Below are 21,848 nucleotides of genomic sequence, written 5' to 3' on the forward strand. Positions count from 1 at the left end.
AGCACCAGCTAAGTTTTTCCATGTTCCATGACATAAGTTTGTGGTGCGTTCCACAAATTAAAACTTCTTTGAGATTTTTACTGTCAAGTTTTGGTGAGCAACTAATAGTATTAGCAGTGGTCAGTAGTGTTAGGGGAGGGGGTCTGTGGGGCACCTTTGGCCAACACTTCAATAAGTGATGACCTATTTCTAAGACTGGTTTTTCCTAGGTAACAAGTAGGTGTCCCTTTATTACATGGTCACTCTGCTGTAACTGTTTTGATATGTTTTTCATGGAATTTCTACTGCAGTAGGTTTTCATATGGCCCTTCTGAAGGCTTTCCTTGTTAGATATCCCTCTGTACAGTTCCACCTCTCTCTTCAATCCAGTTCCCCTACCCAATTTAATACGTATAATTTTTTTTTTGTTTGTTTGTCTGTATGTTCAGTCTTTCCAAGTTTGCTTATGGCCATTCCGTCTGTTGCAGGTTCTTTTCTGTATTCATAGATGGACTATGAAACTTGTTACTCCCCGTGAAAGGGATGAGGTGTGACACTCAAAGTCCTTTGTCTGTCTTGCCATACCTCATAGTCTTCGTTCAGGTTTATATCATCTCCTCATTTCTGCCTGGGTCCAGTAGTCATTTGAATTTTAAATTTTGATTTATTTGGTTCTCTTTGCCTAAGCTCTTTAATTCAGAATCACAGTTGGTTGTATTTTTTATGTCAGTTAAGAGTTTCTCATCCTATCTCTGAACAGATTGCCCGACTTTATTTTTCTGTCCGTTTGAATCCAATTGGAGGTTATTAATCATCTTTCAAAGTGGACTTTTGAATTCTTTATCCTGTTTTTTTTTTTTTTTTTTTTTTTTTTTTTTTTTTTTTTTTTTTTTTTTGCCGTTTAAACTATTTTGGGACCTGGTTACTGAGTTGGAAGCTTAAAAACATTTTCGTTAATCTATCTGTATGCGTGTCTGCATGTGCGGTTGTTTACACGTACATATGGGCGTTCCAAGAGGACAGAGGAAGGGTGTTGGATATTTCTACAACTGGAGTTACAGGCAGTTGTGCTCCACTCGGTATAAGTGTTAGAGATAAACTCCGTTCTTCTCGAAGGGAAGCAACAGGCACTCTTACCTTCTGAACCACCTCCTCAGCCCCAAGCATGGTTTTTAGGTGGTATAAAGGGACTAACTCAAGTCATTCCCAAAGACAGCCTTTATTCTAAAGTGGAGGTGTTAAACGCTTTGCTTAGTGGAGAATAGATAGAGGTAGAAACTTAACCATGATAAAACGTTGTAGGAAACTACATAGAAATCAATCACAAGAGCAACTTTTCTACTGATATTACCGTGATGTTACAGAGAGTAGACGATATCCATCCCATGTTGCTGTATGATGAAACTGGTTTTTATGTTCTTTGGGTAGTTTTTATTAAAAGCAATCAAAGAAAAATGTATGAAAGACACCATATGTAACCATCAGAATGCTTACTGTCTGGCTCTCTACAAAACTAGATTGCTAATCTTTATTCTTTTGCTTCTGACTAGAGAAAGTTGATAAATTTCTTGGAAGTGAGAGCAGACTCAAGCTCAGAAATGATGAAGGCAGGGATAATTCATTTAGAGGTATTGATGGAGGTGGACAATTGGGTACAAGTTGTATCAGGGGTAGAGTAAAGCCAGAAGAAACTTAACAGTTTAGATGAGACTGATATGCCAACCTAGGACCATGCATGGAGATGACCTAGGACCCCTGTACAGATATAGCCCATGGCAGCTCTGTATCCAAGCGGGTTCCCTAGTAATGGGAACAGGGACTGTCTCTGGCGTGAACTCAGTGGCTAGCTGTTTGATCACCTCCCCCTGAGGAGGGAGCAGACTTCCCAGGTCACAGAGGACGACAATGCAGCTAGTCCTGATGAAACCTGATTAGGGTCAGAGGGAAGGGGAGGAGGACCTCCCCTACCAGTGTACTTGGGGATGGGAATGGGAGGGAAAGTGGGATTGGGAGGGGACAAGGGAGGAGGCTACAGCTGGGATACACAGTATATAAACTCTAATTGATAAAAAATAAATAAATTTATAAAATATAGTATGTAACAACAACAACAACAACAAAAAGTTCTAGCTGCACCACTCCTACTCATATACCCAAAAGATGCCCCACCATTCAATAAGGACATTTGCTCAACCATGTTCATAGCAGCTCTATTTGTAATAGCTAGAATCTGGAAACAACGTAGTTATCCCTCAGCAGAGGAATGGATACAGAAATTGTGGTACATTTACACAATAGACATCAGAAGTAGGAGAAGATAGGGAACAGGACAGGAATCTACCAAAGAAAGCTTTTGAAAGACTCTCTCTGGCAGGGTATTAAAGCAAATGCTGTGACTCATAACCAAACTTTGGGCAGAGTGCAGGGAAACTTATGAAAGAAGGGGGAGATAGAAATACCTGGAGGGGACAGGAGCTCCACAAGGAGAGCAACAGAGCCAAAATACCTGGGTCTAGGGTGTCCTGCAGAGACTGATATTCCAACCAAGGACCATGCATGGAGAGGACCTAGACCTCCTGTTCAAAGGAAGCCCATTGGCTGTTCATTTTCCAAGTGGTACCCTAGTAAGGGGTTTCTGACATGAACTCAGTGGCCAGCTCTTTGATCACACCCCCGGGGGGTGTAGCCCTGTCAGGCCACAGAGGAATTTGATACAGGCAGCCTTGATGAGACCTGATAAGCTAGGGTCAGATAGAAGAGAAGAAGGTCCTCCACTATCAGGAGACAAGGGAAAGGACATAGGAGAAAAGAGGGAGGTTGGGTGGGACTGGGAAGAGACAAGGGAGGGACCTGTAGCAGGGATACAAAGGGAATAAATTGCAAAAAATAAATATATAAATAAAATTAAAAAGTTTCACTGTTCATATTCAAATTAGCTGGTTATTTTAATAAGTTCATCATTTTTGAGAATTAGATGATTTCCTGATTATAAACCCTTTTAGGTTTATAAAAATAAAGTTCTTTGAGATTATAATTTAAGTTCAACCTTTCTGTCTTCCTTTTCCTCCTTCCAAACCTTGCCGTATACCCCTTGTGCTCTTCAAATTGATGGCATCTTTTTTTCGCTAATTACAGCTATATGCATTCATTGTATATGTACATCCATACATATTCCGAAATATAACTTGTCCAGCCTGCATAACGTTAGTTGTACATATGTTTCAAGTGCTGGCTTTTTGGTACCAGACAAGTTTTATTATTTGGCATATATACTGAATGGAGCATAATGTATTTTAGCTTCAGATGTGTGTGTGGGTGTGGGTATGTATGTGTGTGTGTGTGTGTGTGTAGTAAGTTTCATTTCATACCTCAGCAATGTTCAGAAAAAAAAACTTTATATTGATTTACAACATGACTTCTGTATATCGAGTAAGGGTGTAATTTATTCAGAAAGTCTGTCTTTCACGTTTTAAGAAATTATAGATATATTTACATATATATTCCTTTTTTTTGTCTTTCAAAACTTTATTTCTCCCAACTGGAAGTTGGGCATCATTATAGGCGGACGAACACAGAACACTGCTTGCAACGACGCTCCAAGAACAAAGGTGCAGGTAAGTCAGGCCAGCAGCACTCAAGCAAAGGTGAAGCCTTTCCAGCCCATTTTGGCTGCTTTCATGTCCTAATAGTTGATGTAGATCGGATCGAGCTAATGCAGGCGGCAAAAAGCAGGAGTAGGTGCGGTTCTGGGCGCCGCCCGATCTTGCCTATGTTTTGCAGGCTGTAGAGGGCGCAGGGGTCAATCGAGACGCTAAAAGTCATGAGCTGGTCCGGGACCAAGTACACTGCAGTGTACTGTGCAGGCTTGCAGGTGACCTGTGCCAGCTGCTGGGTGAGCTCAGAGAGAAGCCTCTGGCACGGAGGAGCGGGAAACATTGGTGTTCACGGTGAACTTGGCCGTGGTGGCGGAGGGACTGCGAACGAGGAGAGGACGGTTGGTTCAAAGCGTGGCTGTGTGGTCCAAGCCAAAGACCTGAGCCTGTATTTCTTGCTTTCTCTGTGTTCACTCACACCAGAAGAAAGATCCCGTTACAGATCCCATGACCTTGTGGTTTCTGGGAATTGAACTCAGGGCCTCTGGAAGAGCAGTCAGTGCTCTTAAGCACCGAGCCATCTCTAGACCTGTCTTTCACTTTCAAAGAAACAAATACAAGAAGTAGAACAGTGATAAATTGGTAGAAATTTTCACTGTGGTAAATCAAATTTGTCTCATTCTATTAAGTTCATTCTTTTGGAGAAATGTATTGTTTCCTGATTATAGATTTTTTTCATAGTTTAACAGAAAGTTTTCTCTCTTTTTTTTTTTTTTTGAGATTATAACTTACTTTTAGCTTTAATTCCTTCCCTCCCCTCCATTCTAATCCTTCCATTTCTCACTAATTATTACCATAAAAATATGTATCTACATATATAGTACTAAAAATATCTGGTTCAGTCTATGTAGTAGTAAATGAATGTGTGACTTTAGGGTTGGATTTTTGGTACCAGACAGCCAATTGGTGTGCTCCTTTCCGGGGAAGGCCAATTCGCCGGTTCCCAGCTTTCCTCAGTTCCTTGTATTTCTTTGTATAGGGTTTAGGATTGGTAGGCTTCTCTCTGTCCGGTTAACTTCTTCATGGTTGTCATTCTTCAGTTCATGCTAGGGCACTCATGTTGAGGAGACTTATTGGTATCAGTTCTAATATTACTAGAATGCACAGTCTTATAGCAAACTCTCTAATTTGGTTTGTAGAATCTTTCCACCCTATCAAGAGCAGCGTCCCCTTAGTTTTGCTTTATGTGTAGGAGTGTTCTGCAGATGGACTAGACTCCACCAATCTATATATTGGTTGTGGTTTTTCTGTAGTGATTTCTATCTGTTGCAAAGAGAAGTTTTTATGATGAAGAGTGAAGACTATAACTATCTGCGGGTATAAAGACGAATGTTTATAGATTCTTGTTAGAGATTATGCTGGTTTACTAAAATAGTACTTGAAAACTCTGGTGAGGCCACATAGCCAGAGGAAAGTGTTCAAAGAGCAGGGAACCAAGATCATGACATAGGCAGACTCTGCTCCCCTTATTTGGGAACCCATGTGGATGGAGACTGATTTGCCTGTCAGCTGCATCTGAGTGGGGGGGGGGGCGTACCTAGGTCCTCTCCATGCATGGTCCTTGGTTGATGCATCAGTCTCTGCAGGACCTCCTGGGTTCAGATTTTTTTTTTTTAGCTCTGTTGGTCTCCTTGTGGGGCTCCTCTCCTTCTATCCCCATCTTCCATAGACTCCCTGCACTCTGCCCAAAGTTTAGCTGTGAGTCTCAGCATGTGCTTCCATCCCCTGTTGGGTGGAGCCTTTCAGAGGACCCGCTATAGTAGGCTCCCATCCTGTTCACTCTCTTGCACCACTTCTGGTATCTATCCTGTTTGCCATTCTGAATGAGATGTAAGCATCCTCCCTAGGGTCCTCCTTTTAACCTTAAATTTTGATCTTACTGTGTTTCCTTCCCCAAGTCTTCCAATATCATGCATCATCTTTCTTTGTCCTATAACATCATGTTCCTTCTCTTTCTTAACAAGAGGGAAAAGTTAAAAAAAAAAAAGGTGTCAAATTTGTGTTTGCATACTAAAGAACATTGTGCCTGGCCATAGTTTGTGGTTGATATGCGTCATGTCACTCTATTGAAGAAAATTGTTTTTGTTTTGTTTTGTTTTAACAGCAGCTGTCAATTTTGAATATAGATTCTTAGCTAAGGGTTGAGACTTTATAACTACTTCACCTCGTCCATGCTGGAATTTTGTCTTGTGTAGGTCCTATGCATTTTGTCATATTTTTGTGGTTTTGGAAATGCATCTTCTCTGTTGTTTCTTAAAAATACACTGTCATCAGATTGCTCTTCTATCTCTGGTTAGAATCTTTCTGTCTGCTTTTCCATATTGGGAACTGACACTCGATGGTAATACAGATATCTCCTTTAGGATTGAGCACTCCAAAATTTCTCACTCTCTGCAGGTGGTCAAGTTGTAGGTCTCTTCCCTAATTTCCAACCCCTCATGGCAGGAAGTTTATCATAAAAGGGTTGAGTGAATCACAATCAATGAGAATTGATCAATAATGTATGTCATTCATTAGCAGTCATTTTGTATATGTCCTTTTATCAGAATCATGGTAGTAGGATTGCCCATAGGACATTTGACCTATTATGTTACAGGTTCTTTGCTTCTTAACAGTATCAATTTTAGGTTCAATCTCATGGAGTGGGCCTTAATTCTAGTCAAAAGTGATTGGTTACTCCCTGCTTCTCCCCAAATTTAGGCTTCTTTTTTGCCTGTGGGTGTATCTTGTAGGCAAGTGATTTTTGTAGTTTGCTCAGCTTGTAGCTTGTGGAGATGATTACTTTTCTTCTTTGGTAGTGTGTATAGCATACTGTGAGCCATAGCCAGTAGAAATGAAGCTTCCATTTGTGTACCAACTCAATTTTTACATGTTTCTTGACATGGTATGTGGTATGTTCAGCAAATTAAAACTGCTTTAAGATTCTTGCCTCAAGTTGTAGAGGGCAAACGGTACATTGAAGTGCCCTTGTAGTATTAGACATGGGAGCTGTTGGAACCCTTTGACCAATACCTCAAAACGTGGTAGCCCGTTATTGGTAACTGTTTTGGTTTTTGATAGCTTGTACTGTCCAGCTGGTGTATTGTCCCACCATTATAAGGTCACGCCTCTTGAACTTTTAATATTATGTACATGTAATGTGGGGTAGTATACATATTATATATGTATATAATATTAAATACACATATACATGTATATAATATATAATTATATAATATGTATATTATGTATATGTATATTATATAATCATATATTATATATAATATTATATACATGTATATACACACAATATACACATATTAGATACATATATACATGTTCATAATGTATACATATATATGTATATAATATTATATACATATATATGTATATAATATTACATATACATATTTATATATTTAATTCAATATATACTTATATATTGAATTTAATATACTTAATTTAATATATACAGGTATATAATGTTATATATACATATAATATATACATATAATACACATAATATGTATATTATATATTATACACATGTAATATGTATATTATATACATATTATACACATATAATATACACATATAATATATAACATGTATATTATACACATAATATACACATATAACATGTATATTATATACATATAATAAATATGTTATATACATATATAATGAATGTATATCCCCAAACCAATATTTGTGTATGTGTGTGTGTGTGTGTGTGTGTGTGTGTGTGTATTTCAAGATAGGGTTTCTCTGTGTAGCCCTGGTTGTATTTGACACATTGTGTAGACCAGCCTGGCCTCTTACAGAAATTCATGTGTTTCTTCCTTTTGAGTGATGGGACTAAAGGCATGCATTGCCACTCCCCTCATATATTTCAGGAAGGTTTCCATTTGGCTTTTTCTCCCCATGTTCTTTCGTCTACATTTTTCCCCCTTAATTAACTTGTTCTAATTTCTCCTTTATGACACTATATTCTATTTCCCTTTCCTTGGAAGTTCCTACCTTCCCCGCTGGTCCCTCTCTAGTTACCTAACCTCTGTGGGTGTTCTAAAAGAAACACAGACTGAAAACAGAAAAACTGATATCTACATATAAGAGAAAAAATATAATGTATTTCATTCTGGGTCTTCATTACCTTCCTTTGGATGATTTTTTTTATTCTATTTTATTTATTTTTTAACTTTTATTAATTACACTTTATTCACTTTGTATCCCCCCATAAACCCCTCCCTCCTCCCCTCCTAATCCCACCCTCCCTCCCCCATCTCCACATATGCCCCTCCCCAAGTCCACTGATAGGGGTGGCCCTCCTCTCCTTCCTTCTGATCCTAGTCTATCAGATCACATCAGGAGTTTTTGTTTTTTTGTTTTTTGTTTTTTTTTTCAACTTGAACAGTATACCTCCAAATTTTATAATTCATTTTCGTTAGTGGTTGAATAATATTCCATTATGCAAATTTATCACATTTTCATTATCCATTCATCAGTTAGTTCATAAATATTAAATCTTTTTTGTATTTTTAATGATTATGGATAGAGCAGCAGTGAACATGGATTATAATATTTTAATGAGATTTTTATCAATATTTATAATGAATATTGGTCTATTGTTTTCTTTTTTGGGGGGGTCTTTGTATGTTTTTAGTATCAGAGTAATGATGAACTTGTAAGAAGGATGTAAACATTTCTCTTTTGTAGAATAAGGACTATTCTTTCAACATCTGGTAGAATTCTATGCTCAATCTATCTGTCTCTCGGGTGTTTTTAGTTGCTAGATTTTTAATTACTGCTTCTATCTCACTGCAGGTTATGAATCTATTTAAATTATATTTACTTTATCTTGATTTATCTTTGATAAATTGTGTATTTCAAGAAATGTATTGATTTCTCTTTAGACTTTTTATTTTAGTAGAAGACAGATTTTTAAAGCGTGCCTCTATGATTGTCCTTTACATCTCTAGTTTTGCTAATTTGGATTTTGTTTAAAATAATTTTCATGAAGCCAGACATTGGTGGTGCATACCTTTAATTCCCAGTATTGGGAGACAGAAGCCAGGTGGACTCTGAGTTCAAGGCTAGCCCAGTCAACAAAGTGAGTTCCAGTAGAGCCAGAGCTACACAGAGAAACCCTATCTCAAAAAAGTTAACATTTTTTATAAATAACCCTTGGGAAGTTTTAAAGATAATCTTAAAACTTTTTTAAGTCATAACGATCTTTTTTTTTTTTTCTCTTTTCTCAGCACTTTCATTGACAAATAACATGGGAGACACCCTCTTTTATCTCTGGAAAAACAAACTCTTTCACCTCTGCAAAAACAAAGTCTTCCACCTCCAAAGAGGCTAAATCTTCAAAGAAGTCTCCATGGAAAACAGCTATTCTACTACCAGTGCCACAGACCAGCAAGAAACCAGTACAACCCAAGCAATCTGGAGATACTTCAGTCACTAAGAAGGACATTACTATTAAAATTGTTCTACCAAAGAAAAAGAGGTAGAAAGTTGGGAAAAAGGGTTAGTCAGTATTATAAGTGTCTGTATTAGAATATTATTTTTTACATGTAGTTTAGCAGCATTAAATGTATAAGGCAATTTTTGTCTTAGTTAAATTTTCTATTGTGAGGAAACAATAGTAACTTGTGAGGAACTTATACTTCTGTATTACAGTTCATCATCAAAGGCAGTCAAGGCAGGAACTCAAACAGGGCAGAGACAGGGGTTGGAGTTGGGCATGGAGGAGGAGAAATATCTAAAGTAAAATATTGACTGGTGATGAAGGAACAATGAATAAATGAATAAAGCAAAAACTGTCTAATGTGAAAAACTGAGATAGAATTTAAAATATTGAGAAAGACAGTGAGTTGAGATTTTTCTTAAGATGTGCAATTAGTCAGGAAGAAGAGAGGAAGGGATAGATTGGGGCAGGAAAATACTGAAGAAATTATTTTTCTTGTAATCATTTCTAAGAGTATATCACAGATATAAATATATAAACTGTTTATATTATGAAAGCCTAAGTATTAAGGCTAAGGATCTATATAAGTTTTAATATTTTGTGTGAAGTGGTACAGTATGAATTTTTATGTGTGAACTAAACAAAGTTATGAATGAGCCTCTAGTCTAATGTAAAAAAATGGAAAGTAGGTGTACTAGAATTTTAATTATTCAAATAACTCCTCAAAAGATAAGCTAAGTGGAACAACAACAACAAAATAAAAGAAACAAACAGAAAGCACACAATAAAATGGTTTACTCAGACCCAAATATAATAATTACAGTAAAAACATTGATTAAATTTTTTTAAAAATTTTTTTTATATTAATCACAGGTTATTTACTTTGTATCCCAGCCATAGCCCCCTCCATCATTCCCTCCCAATTCCACCCTCCCTCCCTTTTCTCCTCCCTGCCCCTTTCCAAGTCCACGGCTAGGGGAGGTCTTCCTCCTCTTCCATCTGACCCTAGCTTGTCAGGTATCTTCAGGACTGGCTGCCATGTCCTCCTCTGTGGCCTAGTAAGGCTGCTCCTCCCTCGGGGTGGGGGCGTTAAAGGAGCCAGTCGTTGAGTTCGTGTCAGAAATAGTTCCTGTTCCCCGTACTAGGGAAACCCACTTGGTTACTGAGCTACCGTGGGCTACATCCGAGCAGGGGTTCTAGATTATATCCATACATGGCCGTTGGTTGGAGAAACAGTCTCATAGAGGGCCCCTGTGTCCTGGTATATTTTGTCCTTGTGGAGCTCCTGTCCTCTCTAGGTCATATTAACTCCCCCTTCTTTCATATGATTCCCTGTACTCTGCCTAAAGTTAGGCTATGAGTCTCAGCATCTGCTTTGATACACTTCTAGGTAGAGTCTTTCAGAGGCCCTCTGCGGTAGGCTCCTGTCCTGTTACTTGTTTTCTCCTACATCCAATGTCCATCCCATTTGTCTTTCTAAGTGAGGATTGATCATCTTACTCTGGGTCCTCTTTCTTGTTTATCTTCTTTAGGTGCACATATTTTAGTATGTTTATCCTATCTTATAGGCCTATATAAATGAGTATATACCATGTGTGTCTTTCTGCTCTTGAATTAAAATGCAGATATTTGAAAAATAGAATTTTAAAGAAGATTCAAATATATCATGTCTATAAAATATGCACTCTAAATATAAAGGTAAAAAATCTTAGCAATATTATCTTACACATCTAGTATTTCAATGTGATATCAGCATGTTTATTTCAGTGAATGCTTACCATGTGGAATGAAATGTCATCTTGTTTTTAAAATACTCTGTTATTTCTATTTAAAACATTTGTAATGTATAAATATCAGTATGAAATATTTATAAATATATTATGATATATTTAGGTTCTAAGGTAGTTAACATTTCTTTTTAATAGGAAATAAAATTAAGAAAGGTTGATCTTGAATTTAATGTGAAATACTTTCACGTTTTTTATTATTTTTTTAAGACAGGGTTTCTCTGTGTAGCCTTGGGTGTTATGGACTTCTTTGTAGACAAGGCTAGCCTTGAACTCACAGAGAAAAACTTGCCTCTGCCTCCCCAAGTACTGGGATTGCAGGCAAGCACCACTGTGCCTGGCGTGAAATACATTTTAATGCATTTGAAAATATTTCCATCTGCTTAAGAAGTTAGTATAATAACAGTGATATGAAATATCTTTAATATCTTTTGATTGCTATATTTTCTAGTACAAATGTTATTATAATTTTGGAAAGTTATTTTGGTAAACATTATTTAATGATAAAAGATAAAGGACAAGTACTATAATTTGTATATTTTTTCAAAAGGACCATTTCAGTTCATTATCATCTAACTTTATTATTTCATTAAAAGGAAAAGATGTTCAGAATTTGAATAACTGAGAACATTTTTACGGAATAGAAAATATTCTTAAAATAGATTTCTTTATGAACTGTCATTTTCTTCCTACATTTAAGAAGATTTGTGCACAGGGACTAGAGAGATTACTTAGTGGTTAATCACTGAGTGATCTTCCACAGGACCTGGGTTTTCTTCCCTCTACCCACAGGTCAGCTCACATCCATCTGTAGAACCAGTTCCAGGGATCCAGTGCACTTTTCTGTTTTCTGTGGATACCAGGCATGCATGTGGTCTACCCATATTACTTGCAGGCAGAAAAACCATACACTTAAAAGATCAAATATAACTTTAGAAACTTAGGAACAAATGTTAACACATTTTCTAAATAAATGTACATATTCAAGTATAGGTATTAAACATACTATCTTTGTATATATCTTCATAGGGTTCAGAATTAAAACACTGAGAAAAATGACATGTGTAATTCACACGTAATTCATGTGTAGTTCACATGATTTACTAGACCAATATGAATCTAGATGAGTCATTAATTTAAAGAAGTATATTGTTAGTAACCTTTAATGATACTCTCAGGTTTTACTCTTTTGTCCTTTTGTCATCTTTCCTTGGTGCAAGAGTTCTTTTTGTGATACTGGGAAGCAGTTTAAAAGTAGCTCCTAGAAAATCCTAAGATTTCACATAAACAGAATACTAGTAAAATTTAACTGTGTTCAAGAGACATTTAGTTCTTATGTGTAGCAAGCAGTCTTTACTAAACTATAATTTTATGAAAATTATTGATGTGTGCATACAGAGAAATGTAGACTAGACACAGTGGGAAAGAAGAGCTGCTTTCTAAAGTGCCTTGCTGATGATATTTTTGCTTATTTGAAAGAAATTTATAGAATTAACAGTGAGAAAAAAAGTCTTACAAGGAATCTCAAAGTATCAAGCAGGTTTTGCACAGTTAACTAATTTGACTAAGTTATCATCAGATAATAGGATAGGCAATCCTACCTAGCCTTTCAGTTTCTTTCTCTGATACCTGAACAGCTTGTAGGCCTAAGTTCAGTTTGCAAAGTACCAGTTCTTGGTACCCTGAAGGTTTTCACCCTTTTTTGGTAACTGATGATTTTGTGATACAATGATATCTACCTTTTTTTCTAGTCTAGAAACTTTTAAAAGAGAACATGTACCTGCATTCATCATACCTTTCTTTGTTTCAAACAGGAAAAATGTATTCTAGTAGTTTCTTCGACATCTAAAGCTTCTATAAGTTCACTGATAAGAAGGTGTTTATATAATAAATACTCTGTGGGACTATCTAAAATAGTGATGTCTACAGGTAAATTAGTATTTTCAAAAGAGTAATAAATATATATGTTTCATCCAACATTTATTTCAGTGTTGTTGAATTCCAGGAAATGCATAAAATATTAATGTATTTTGTTATGCTGATAGTTCAGTTTAATGTTAAGCAAAACCAGTCTATTTAAATGTCACCTGAAAAATCACTCTCCAATATTTTGAATTTGTGTCATTATCAAACCTTTTCAAAGTATTTTGTTATTTCATATTATGTTTCCAAGGTAAATCGTACATTTTTTTAAAAAAATAATTCTTTTGCCAGAAGACATAGTGACTTTAAAGTCTTCTCTGTTGGTTTGAAAGAGCACAGACCAAAAATCATCCTGTGTACATTTTCTTATTTTTTTTTCCTATTGTCATTCTCCTTTCATTTTTATTTTGTATGAGTGTTTGCCTTACACGTGTATCTGTGCATCTTGTGTGTGCCTGGTGCCCAGAAGAGGATCTCAGATCTCCTGGGACTAGAGATAACAAACAGTTGTGAGCTGCCATGGGGGTGCTTGGAAGCAAACCCAGGCCTATTGGAAACAGCAGTCAGTGCCCTTCACAGTTTGAGCCACCTCTCTAGTCCCCCTTTCCTATTAGTTTTTTATATCGTTAATTACCTCCTTCAAACTCTTGTATTTCTTTTTACTTATCAGTTTTCTTTCCCACTTAAAGGATATTATTTTTTTGAAATACCAATTGTTTTTGAGACTTATTTAGCACACCTTATTTTTATTATTTCTGATTTTCAATCCACTAGCTAAAGAAATGATCTTATCTACCCTGAGAATGTAAAGACTGAATCTTTTGAGTACTGACATGACACCCTAACTCAAAGACCCCTGACTTCATATGATGGGGTGCAATCAAAACACAAGTACACAAGTGCTCCCGAATTGTTGTTTCAAACTACCTGCAGGCTTTTGTATAAACTAACTATAAAGTAGCCATGACTTTAATGGCCCATCCCCAAGTTATCTCACTATGTTTGTACTGATGTTTGTGTCCCAATGATTTCATCTACGGGGTGCTCAACACGTGTAGTAGAAAGATGGTAAAATATTGAAATTCTTTTTCCTTTACTTCCTGAACGTATCTGTACCATGAGTACCTTGAGTTGAGGTTTTTGTTTATTTCGAGACGGAGTTTCTCTCTGTAACCTTAGCTGTCCTGGACTGGCTTTGTAGACCAGGCTGGCCTCGAAACTCACAGAGATCCTCCTGCCTCTGCCTCGCTGAGTGCTGGGATTACAGGTGTCTGCCACTGTGCCTGGCTTTGAGTTGAGTTTTTAATCATGGTTTTATTTTTGTGCCAGAGCCTGTCCTTCCTTAGGTCAAATTGTCATATATTTCAACACAGTGAATTTTTTTTTCAGTACGAATTAGTATGTTAAAATGTTCTTGATTTAAGAAAATAGTTTCAGTAATGATAAACCTGCAAATTTTAGTGTAGATTGATTTGCAGTTGTTGATTTTGGTGATGAAAGTTATCTGCACTTATCACCATGATAGTAAATGGAAAATTTTGTACTATGTGCTTTTATTGTACAAAGAAAAAGTTTAAAATTTCCTCAGTGAGCCTAGGCGTATAAGGAAGGAACATTTTTATTTTCATATTTAAAGTTTAAGGCATTAAAATTTACTATTACATATACCTTGAGTCATTTGATTACTGTAGAAAATGCAACTGAAATAGTACTGTAAATGAGTAAGGATGACAAGTTTTCAAAGCAAATTTAGATGCTATAATATACAGTGAAGTTCAGTGGGTAGAGCTCTAGGAGGAGTTGGGGAAATCCTCAAAATTTAAAGAACAAGAACACAGGAGATTAGTCTTTAATTTTTTGTATCATTAATACAATAATAAAATAAAATTTATTTTATGATGCCCTTAAGTCTTCTGAGTCATAAACTTTATATAATCACTTTGAATAAGATTCTAAAATATTGAATAAGCTTTTTTAAATATTTTCATGTTCAATATATTTACATAAATGTTACTATACCTACCTGCATGTTTTCAGTAGCAAAAATGATCACTAATATGAACTACCTTTAAGTTTTCCTTAAAAGAAGTCGCTAGTAGAATATGGCAATTATGTAATATTTTAACAAAATTTATTTGAATTCATCTCATTCATATACATTTTTTCTCAAGTCCATGTTTATATAAATAAAGATGGAATTTGTGGCCAATACCTGGATCCACACAGAGTTCAACAGCTACATGACCACTTTGGTCCACACACTGTAAACGTGATTCTCTGACCGACTGACTATTCAGGCCTGTGTGGATTATGCCATTGAGGCCAAGACTATATTTCTACTTCTTAAACCAGACAATCATGGAGGAGAAATGATAACTGGTATACTATTCTAATTATTCAACTTCTGTTCTAAATTTTGTTTGAATTCTCAAAGAAGACTATTGTAGCATAAAGATTATTTATAATATTTATATTATAAATAATATTAATAATAATTAATATAAATAATATTAATAATATTTATATTATTCTATAATATTTTACTATACTGATATAATAGAATAAGTATAGTGGTTACATGCTTACAAAATTTTAACTATTATTTGGAAAGTTTACTTTCATCAAAACAGACAGATGAAAGCCAGATATGGTGATATATACCTATTTTCCCTGTATTCAGGGGTGTGAACCAGGCCAAATTATGTGAATTCCAAGGTTCTCTGGGTTATACATAAGGTATTAGGTCACCAAAGGCTGACTAGTGAGACCCTGTGTCATACAAACAAACAAAAGCTGACAACTGATGTCAGTACAAACTATACATTTAAGTAAAAATTACAGTCTTTTTTTCTTATATATGCTTTGTTAAGCTAGTTATTTAGGCATCATACTGTGTATGAAACCTTAAAGAACAGAGAGAGGATAAGAGGGTGGAAAGGTGGAATTGGGAGAGAATGAGGGAGTGGGCAACAGCTGGGATACAAAGTGAATAAACTGTAATTAATATAAAAAATAAAAATTGAATTAAAAAAGAATAGTGTGAGAGAAAACCTTATGAAAATAAAATAAAAGGCTAAGGAGTGTAGCTCAGTGGTAGTGTGCTTGCCTTATATACACAAGGCCCTAAGTTTAGTCTCTAGCACCATAAAAAAAAATTTGAAAAATAGAGTAGGAGAGAAGAAAGTTATAGCCGGTGTCTGTCATAATTGCATGCCATAACTTTTATACTCATGTGATGTTTGGAGTAGAAGGGTTACTGTAACCAAACCCTTTCTGGTATCCTGTTTGTGAATATTTTAAATAGAAATTGCTATCAATTCCCCTTTTAAGTTTCAAAACCCATAAAATAAACTTAAAGCACATTTCCTGAATTGATTCTTCTGTTACTGTAGAACCCCTGCACAGATGTAGCTCATGGCCATTCAGTCTCCAAATGCACCCCCTAGTAAGGGGAACAGGGGCTGTCTCTGATGTGAACTCCGTGTCCTGCTCTTTGATCACCTCCCCCTGAGCTAGGAGTAGCCTTATCAGGCCACAGAGGAAGGCAATGCTGACAGTCCTGATGAGACCTGATAGGCTAGGGTCAGATGGAAGGGGAGGAGGATTTTCCCTATCAATGGAATGGGGCAAGGGCATGGGAGGAGAAGAGGGAAGGAGGGTGGAATTGAGAAGGAGATAAGGGAGGGAGCTATAGCTAGGATGCAAAGTGAATAAGCTGTAATTAATTTAAAAATAAAATTTAAAATAACCTTATGTGAGAATAATAAAACCTTAACTTGACTAGATTCAATAATCTAACTTTTGTCTTATTATTCCTATAAGATATCCCTGTATTCCCCTTTCTTTCTTTTCAGCCTCTTTTCTCCTTATCTAAGAAAGAAAAATAGAGAAAAGAAAAAGGAAAATAGAGAAATCCCTGAGTCTAACCTTGTTTTTTTTTCTCTGAATAAGACCATTAATAATTTATAACCATCTCCCAATGGAAATAAACATTCATAGCCACAGAAATCAACCCAAAACCTACCCAATCCCCTTAAAGGAAGTTGACATTATGCTCATGAATGTTTTGTAGCTGACTTTTTGGACACGCAGAATACCTATGGGGAGCCCAAAGGAAATTGGTAAAATGGTTAATTAAGCAAGCATTAACATTTATGGTCCAGTCTTTGAATGTTGAGAAATTTCAGGCTTAATAGAAGTCCTGTTTGGAACAGTCTAAAATGCTAGACCAATTGAGATTAGTAATTTTCTTCAAAGCTCTCTTGCTAGCAGGCTTTGATGAGAAACAGAAATTGAAGCAGTTGAGGCAGGAACAAGCAGAATGCTGGGACATGCAAGATGCTGGAACAGATGTGTCAATGTCTCAGCATGCTGAAGGGTGAATTCTGTCAGGTTTGATCCAGTGTCTCTAGTGTACAGTCTTTTTTTCTGCAAACATATAATTTCTCAGAAGCATTATACAGTATTAAAATTATAAATGTATGAGATGTGCAGGATGAAACCAAACTGTAAACCAATTTTATCTTTGCCAATTAAAAGAATGGCATAATAAATTTTGAGGATATTGTAGCCAAGGATTTATTGGCCATATATTGTTGAAGTTCTGGCTGGAGACATTTTTTATATCTCAGGCAGTTTCAGAGTTGTTCCCGTGTGAAGGGATCAGCAATTTATGTTACCTGTTTTGTTTAGTCTTCTTGATTTTTTTCTTCTTGTGTGTGGCCAAGATCTTCTGGTGGTCCTCTTTTGTCATTTCTGATTTTTATTACTTTTGATGGAACCCATAATTTCTTTTTTCCTATATGAAATAAGCAAAACCTTTTCCCCAGCATAACATATTCCCTGTTCTCCATTTTGAAATTAGGACCTTTACATGTATAAAGGTTTGCATTATACAACACATTTTTCAGTTCCTTTGTTAGATTTATTCCAAGATACTTTAATTTTTTTTTTGAGACATCTTATCGTGTAACTCTGACTGGCTTATAACTCACTATGTAGACCATTCTGGCCTCAGACTCATGAAGTTATTCCTGTGTCACTGCTAGGATAAAATAGGAAAAATTAGGTTTTTTTTTGTTTTGTTTTTTAACCTTTTTAGTGTTTTGATTGAGAAAGGACCCCACAGGCTCGTATATTTGAATGTTTGTTCCCGGTTGGTGGGAACTCTTTGGGGGGGAGGATTAGGAGTTGTGGCACTGCTAAAAGAGAAACATCACTGGGAATGGACTTATGTGGCTCTCTCTACCTTATGGTTATGTTTCAAGATGCATGTTCTCAACTACTGCTCAAATGCCACGCCTATTTGCCTTTTGCTGTGCTCCTCACTATAATGGTTATGAACTCGCTAACTCCCTATAACTGTGAGCCCCCAAAATAAATTTTCTCTTTTGTAAGTTGCCTTGGTCATGGTGTTTTGTCAGGGAAATAAAAAAAGTAACTAAGAGAGAAATTGGTACCAGGTAATAGGTTAATGCTATAATAGGCCTAACTATGTTGCTTTTTGGAGTGATGTGGAAGGTATTTGAACTTTGGATTAAGAACATGGTTGAATGCTATAAATGGAGCTTAATGGGCCATCTGTAGACCCACTCAAGATGTCTCAGAGAGGAACACTATTAGCAACTTGGTTAGAGGCTGTTCTGGTGATATTTTGGATAAACTAAGAGATTTCAGACAGAAGTAATATTAGCAGCTTGGCTAGAGGCTTTTCTGGTGATATGTTGGATAAGATTATGGATGCCTTTTGCCCTTGTCATAAGAATCTTAATGAGGTTAAAGTGACCAGTTTTAGATTAATTTCATTTACAGAGGAGATTTCAAGACCTTCAAATATTGACTCTGTTATGTGATTATTAATGATCACTTTTACACAGATTTACAATGAAAAAGAACAAGCAGGGCTAGAAGAAATACAAAAATACACATGTGGTTTGAAAAGAAAAAGACCACTGGGAAATTTTATGTTGGTTTGTGCTGAAAGAAATAAGGAGAAATGGAATACAGGGAATGGTGACCTCAGGGTAAGATCTTACCCAACTAATCCTGCAACTTGTGAAATGGCCTAAGGTAGTATCTGTTCCTAAAGAGCAACAACAAATCAGAGCTTGTATAAATTTAAGTCAAGGAGGGCTTTGGGTCCATCCCAAGCAGGCAGCAGAACTTGACAGCTTTGGCCACATGGTGTGGCTTTAGATTCAAGAATGATACAAGAGTAAAGGGGTTATGGAATATTCCTACACTATTACAAAAAGCTTCTGAGGCCAGGAGTGTGGCAGGGAAGTCTCTTCATGGAGGCCCAGAGAGGCCATTGCCTGAAACTGTGAAAGTGAAGCCTGGATTGTATTGGTGACTCCAGGATGTTGGAGATGACAGAGCTGTAGAATATCTACCAAGGAGAGCTGCACACGGGGAGTGGAACCAGTTCAAGAGAGAAATGTGTTGCAGTCAACAAAGCTGTATAGGCAGAGCTATCTAAGCCCCTGGACAATTACATAGAACTACAAGATTTGGAGTTTGCCCTGCTAGGCTTTCATATTTGGTCCAGTATTTCATCGCTATGCTCCTATTCCTCCCACTTGGAATGGTAATAGGTATTATGTGCCATTGCACGCTGGTTGTATGTAATGTCCTTTTGATTTTGCAGGGTCTTACAGTTAAGAAATCAACTCAAATATCTGAAGAGACTTTGGACTTTTATTGAAAGACTATGGGGAGTTTTGAAATTGAACTAAATACATTTTGCATTATGACATGGCTACAAGCCTATGTGCACCAAGTTGTGGAATGTGGTGGAAATTAGCATGCCACCCATAGGCTCATATGGTTGAATATTATTTTGTCCCCAGTTGCTGGAACAGTTTGAGAAGGATTTGGAGGTGTGGCCTATTAGAGAAGATGTGTCATTGAGGGTGGGAGTTAAGGTTTTAAAAGACCATGTAATGACAAACACAAGAATCCTCCATGGACCTGTTCTACTCTAGAACCATGAATAGGAGGAATATGCTGTTGGTCAACAGCATACACCAGTATGGCCTTCTCGTGATACCCAGGGAAAACAACAACACCATTATGATTTGAATACCAAATAATAGGCTTTAATAACATAAATTGTATAATTACAATAATAAAGAATTTCAAAAGGATTCCTTGTGACTTGTTAAGTAATGTATTCACAGTAGTTTCTAACAAAGTTACTGATTTAATGTCTCACGTACACTATTTTATGCGTGTGTGTGTGTGTGTGTGTGTGTGTGTGTGTGTACATGTGTGTGCAGGTGCAGAAACACATGTGTATGTGTCTGTGAGGACCACAGGAGAAAATTCTCTAGTGTCATCTTCAGGAAGGCTATTCAGCCTCCTTTGAGATAGGGTCTTCACTGCCATCTGGGGGCTCATCAGTTAGGTTACACTGACTGGCCAGAGTACCCCAGGAATTTTCACCTGTCCAGTGTTGGGATTAAAGTAGTTGCCGCCATGTCTGGCATCTTTAATGGATTCCGGAGAGCCAACTCCACTCTAAATGTTTTCAAGGCAAGCGCTTTACTAACTGAGCAAATCCTTCCTAGCCTCGAAATACTGATTCTGAGTGAATCAGTATTTATTGTAGCACTTAAAGTAGCTTCAGACAGCTGATTAGCTTTCAACATGAAGATGAAACTGTACAGCACATTTATAGTTTGCATGGATACTGACATACTACTTTCCCTTCTCAGAAAGTTAATAACATGAAATTTCTACTATTCACAGTCTTTAGCCAGTTGTCATAGATATGTAGTATTTTGTTCAATACACAGTAAAGTCATAATTTGATACTTAGCACATTTATTAAAAATACTGGGTTAGCTTCCTTAGGTGTACAGATTTTGGTATGTTTATCCTATATTATAGGTCTAACATCTACCTAGGAGTATGTATATTCCCTGTGTGTCTTTCTGCTTCTGGGACAGCTCACTCAGGATCATCTTTTCCAGTTCCTACCATTTACCTGCAAATTTCATGATTTCCTTGTTTTTCATTGCTGAGTAATATTCCGTTGTGTAGATGTACCACAATTTCTGTATCCATTCCTCCATAGAGGGGCATCTGGGCTGTTTCCAGATTCTGGCTATTATAAATAAAGCTGCTACAAACATGGTTGAGCAATTGTCCTTTTTGTGTACTTTAGCATCTTTTGGATATATGCCTAAGAGTTGTATAGCTGGATCTTGAGGAAGCGCTATTCCTAATTGTTTGAGAAAGTGCCAGACTGATTTTCAAAGTGGTTGTATAAGTTTACATTCCCACAAGCAGTGGAAGAGGGTTTCCTTTTCTCTACATACTCTCCAGCATGTGTTCTCACTTGAGTTTTTCATCTTGGCCATTCTGATAGATGTAAAGTGAAATCTCAGGGGCGTTTGATTTGCATTTCCCTGATATCTAAGGATGTTGAACATTTCTTTAAGTATTTCTCTGCCATTCTATATTCCTCTATTGAGACTTCTCTGTTTAGCTCTGTATCCCATTTTTTAATTGTATTACTTGATTTGTTGCTGTTTAACTTCTTTAGTTCTTTATATATACTGGATATTAGCCCTTTGTCAGATAAAGGGTTGGTGAAGATCCTTTCCTAATCTGTAGGCAGTCGTTTTGTTTTGACGACAGTGTCCTTTGCTTACAGAAGCTTTTCAGTTTCATGAGTCCCATTTGTTGATCATTGCTCTTAGAGCCTGTGCTGTTGGTGTTCGGTTCAGGAAGTTGTTTCCTGTGCCAATGAGTTCAACGCTCTTCCTCATTTTTCTTCTAACATGTTTAGTGTGTCTGGTTTTATATTGAGGTCTTTGACACCTAAGGAAGCTAATCATGAAGGAGGACACCAGCTAAGAAGCTAAATCTCTACTCAGAAAGGCAAAGAGGCTGGACATCAGAGGAGGGAGAAAATACGGGAACAGGACAGGAGCCTACCACAGAGGGCCTCTAAAAGGCTCTACACTGCAGGGTATTGAGGCAGATGCTGAGACTCATAGCCAAACTTTGGGCAGAGTGCAGGGAATCTTATGAAAGAAGTAGGAGACAGTA

General features: G+C 36.6%; 1 protein-coding gene across 1 annotated transcript in view; it reads left to right on the forward strand.

Moving 5' to 3' along the window:
• The window catches only part of Scml2 (Scm polycomb group protein like 2), a 68,222-nt gene that overhangs the window by 15,480 nt on the left and 30,894 nt on the right, over positions 1–21,848 (forward strand). Inside the window, 5 exon segments of the mRNA XM_055615734.1 lie at positions 8,937–9,148; positions 12,683–12,797; positions 14,963–15,069; positions 15,071–15,170; positions 16,864–16,912. Of these exon segments, the coding sequence (XP_055471709.1) occupies positions 8,937–9,148; positions 12,683–12,797; positions 14,963–15,069; positions 15,071–15,170; positions 16,864–16,912 (583 nt within the window).

This window comes from Psammomys obesus, unplaced genomic scaffold (genome assembly GCF_907164565.1).
Source record: "Psammomys obesus unplaced genomic scaffold, mPsaObe1.curated_primary_1811, whole genome shotgun sequence".
NCBI lineage: Eukaryota > Metazoa > Chordata > Mammalia > Rodentia > Muridae > Psammomys > Psammomys obesus.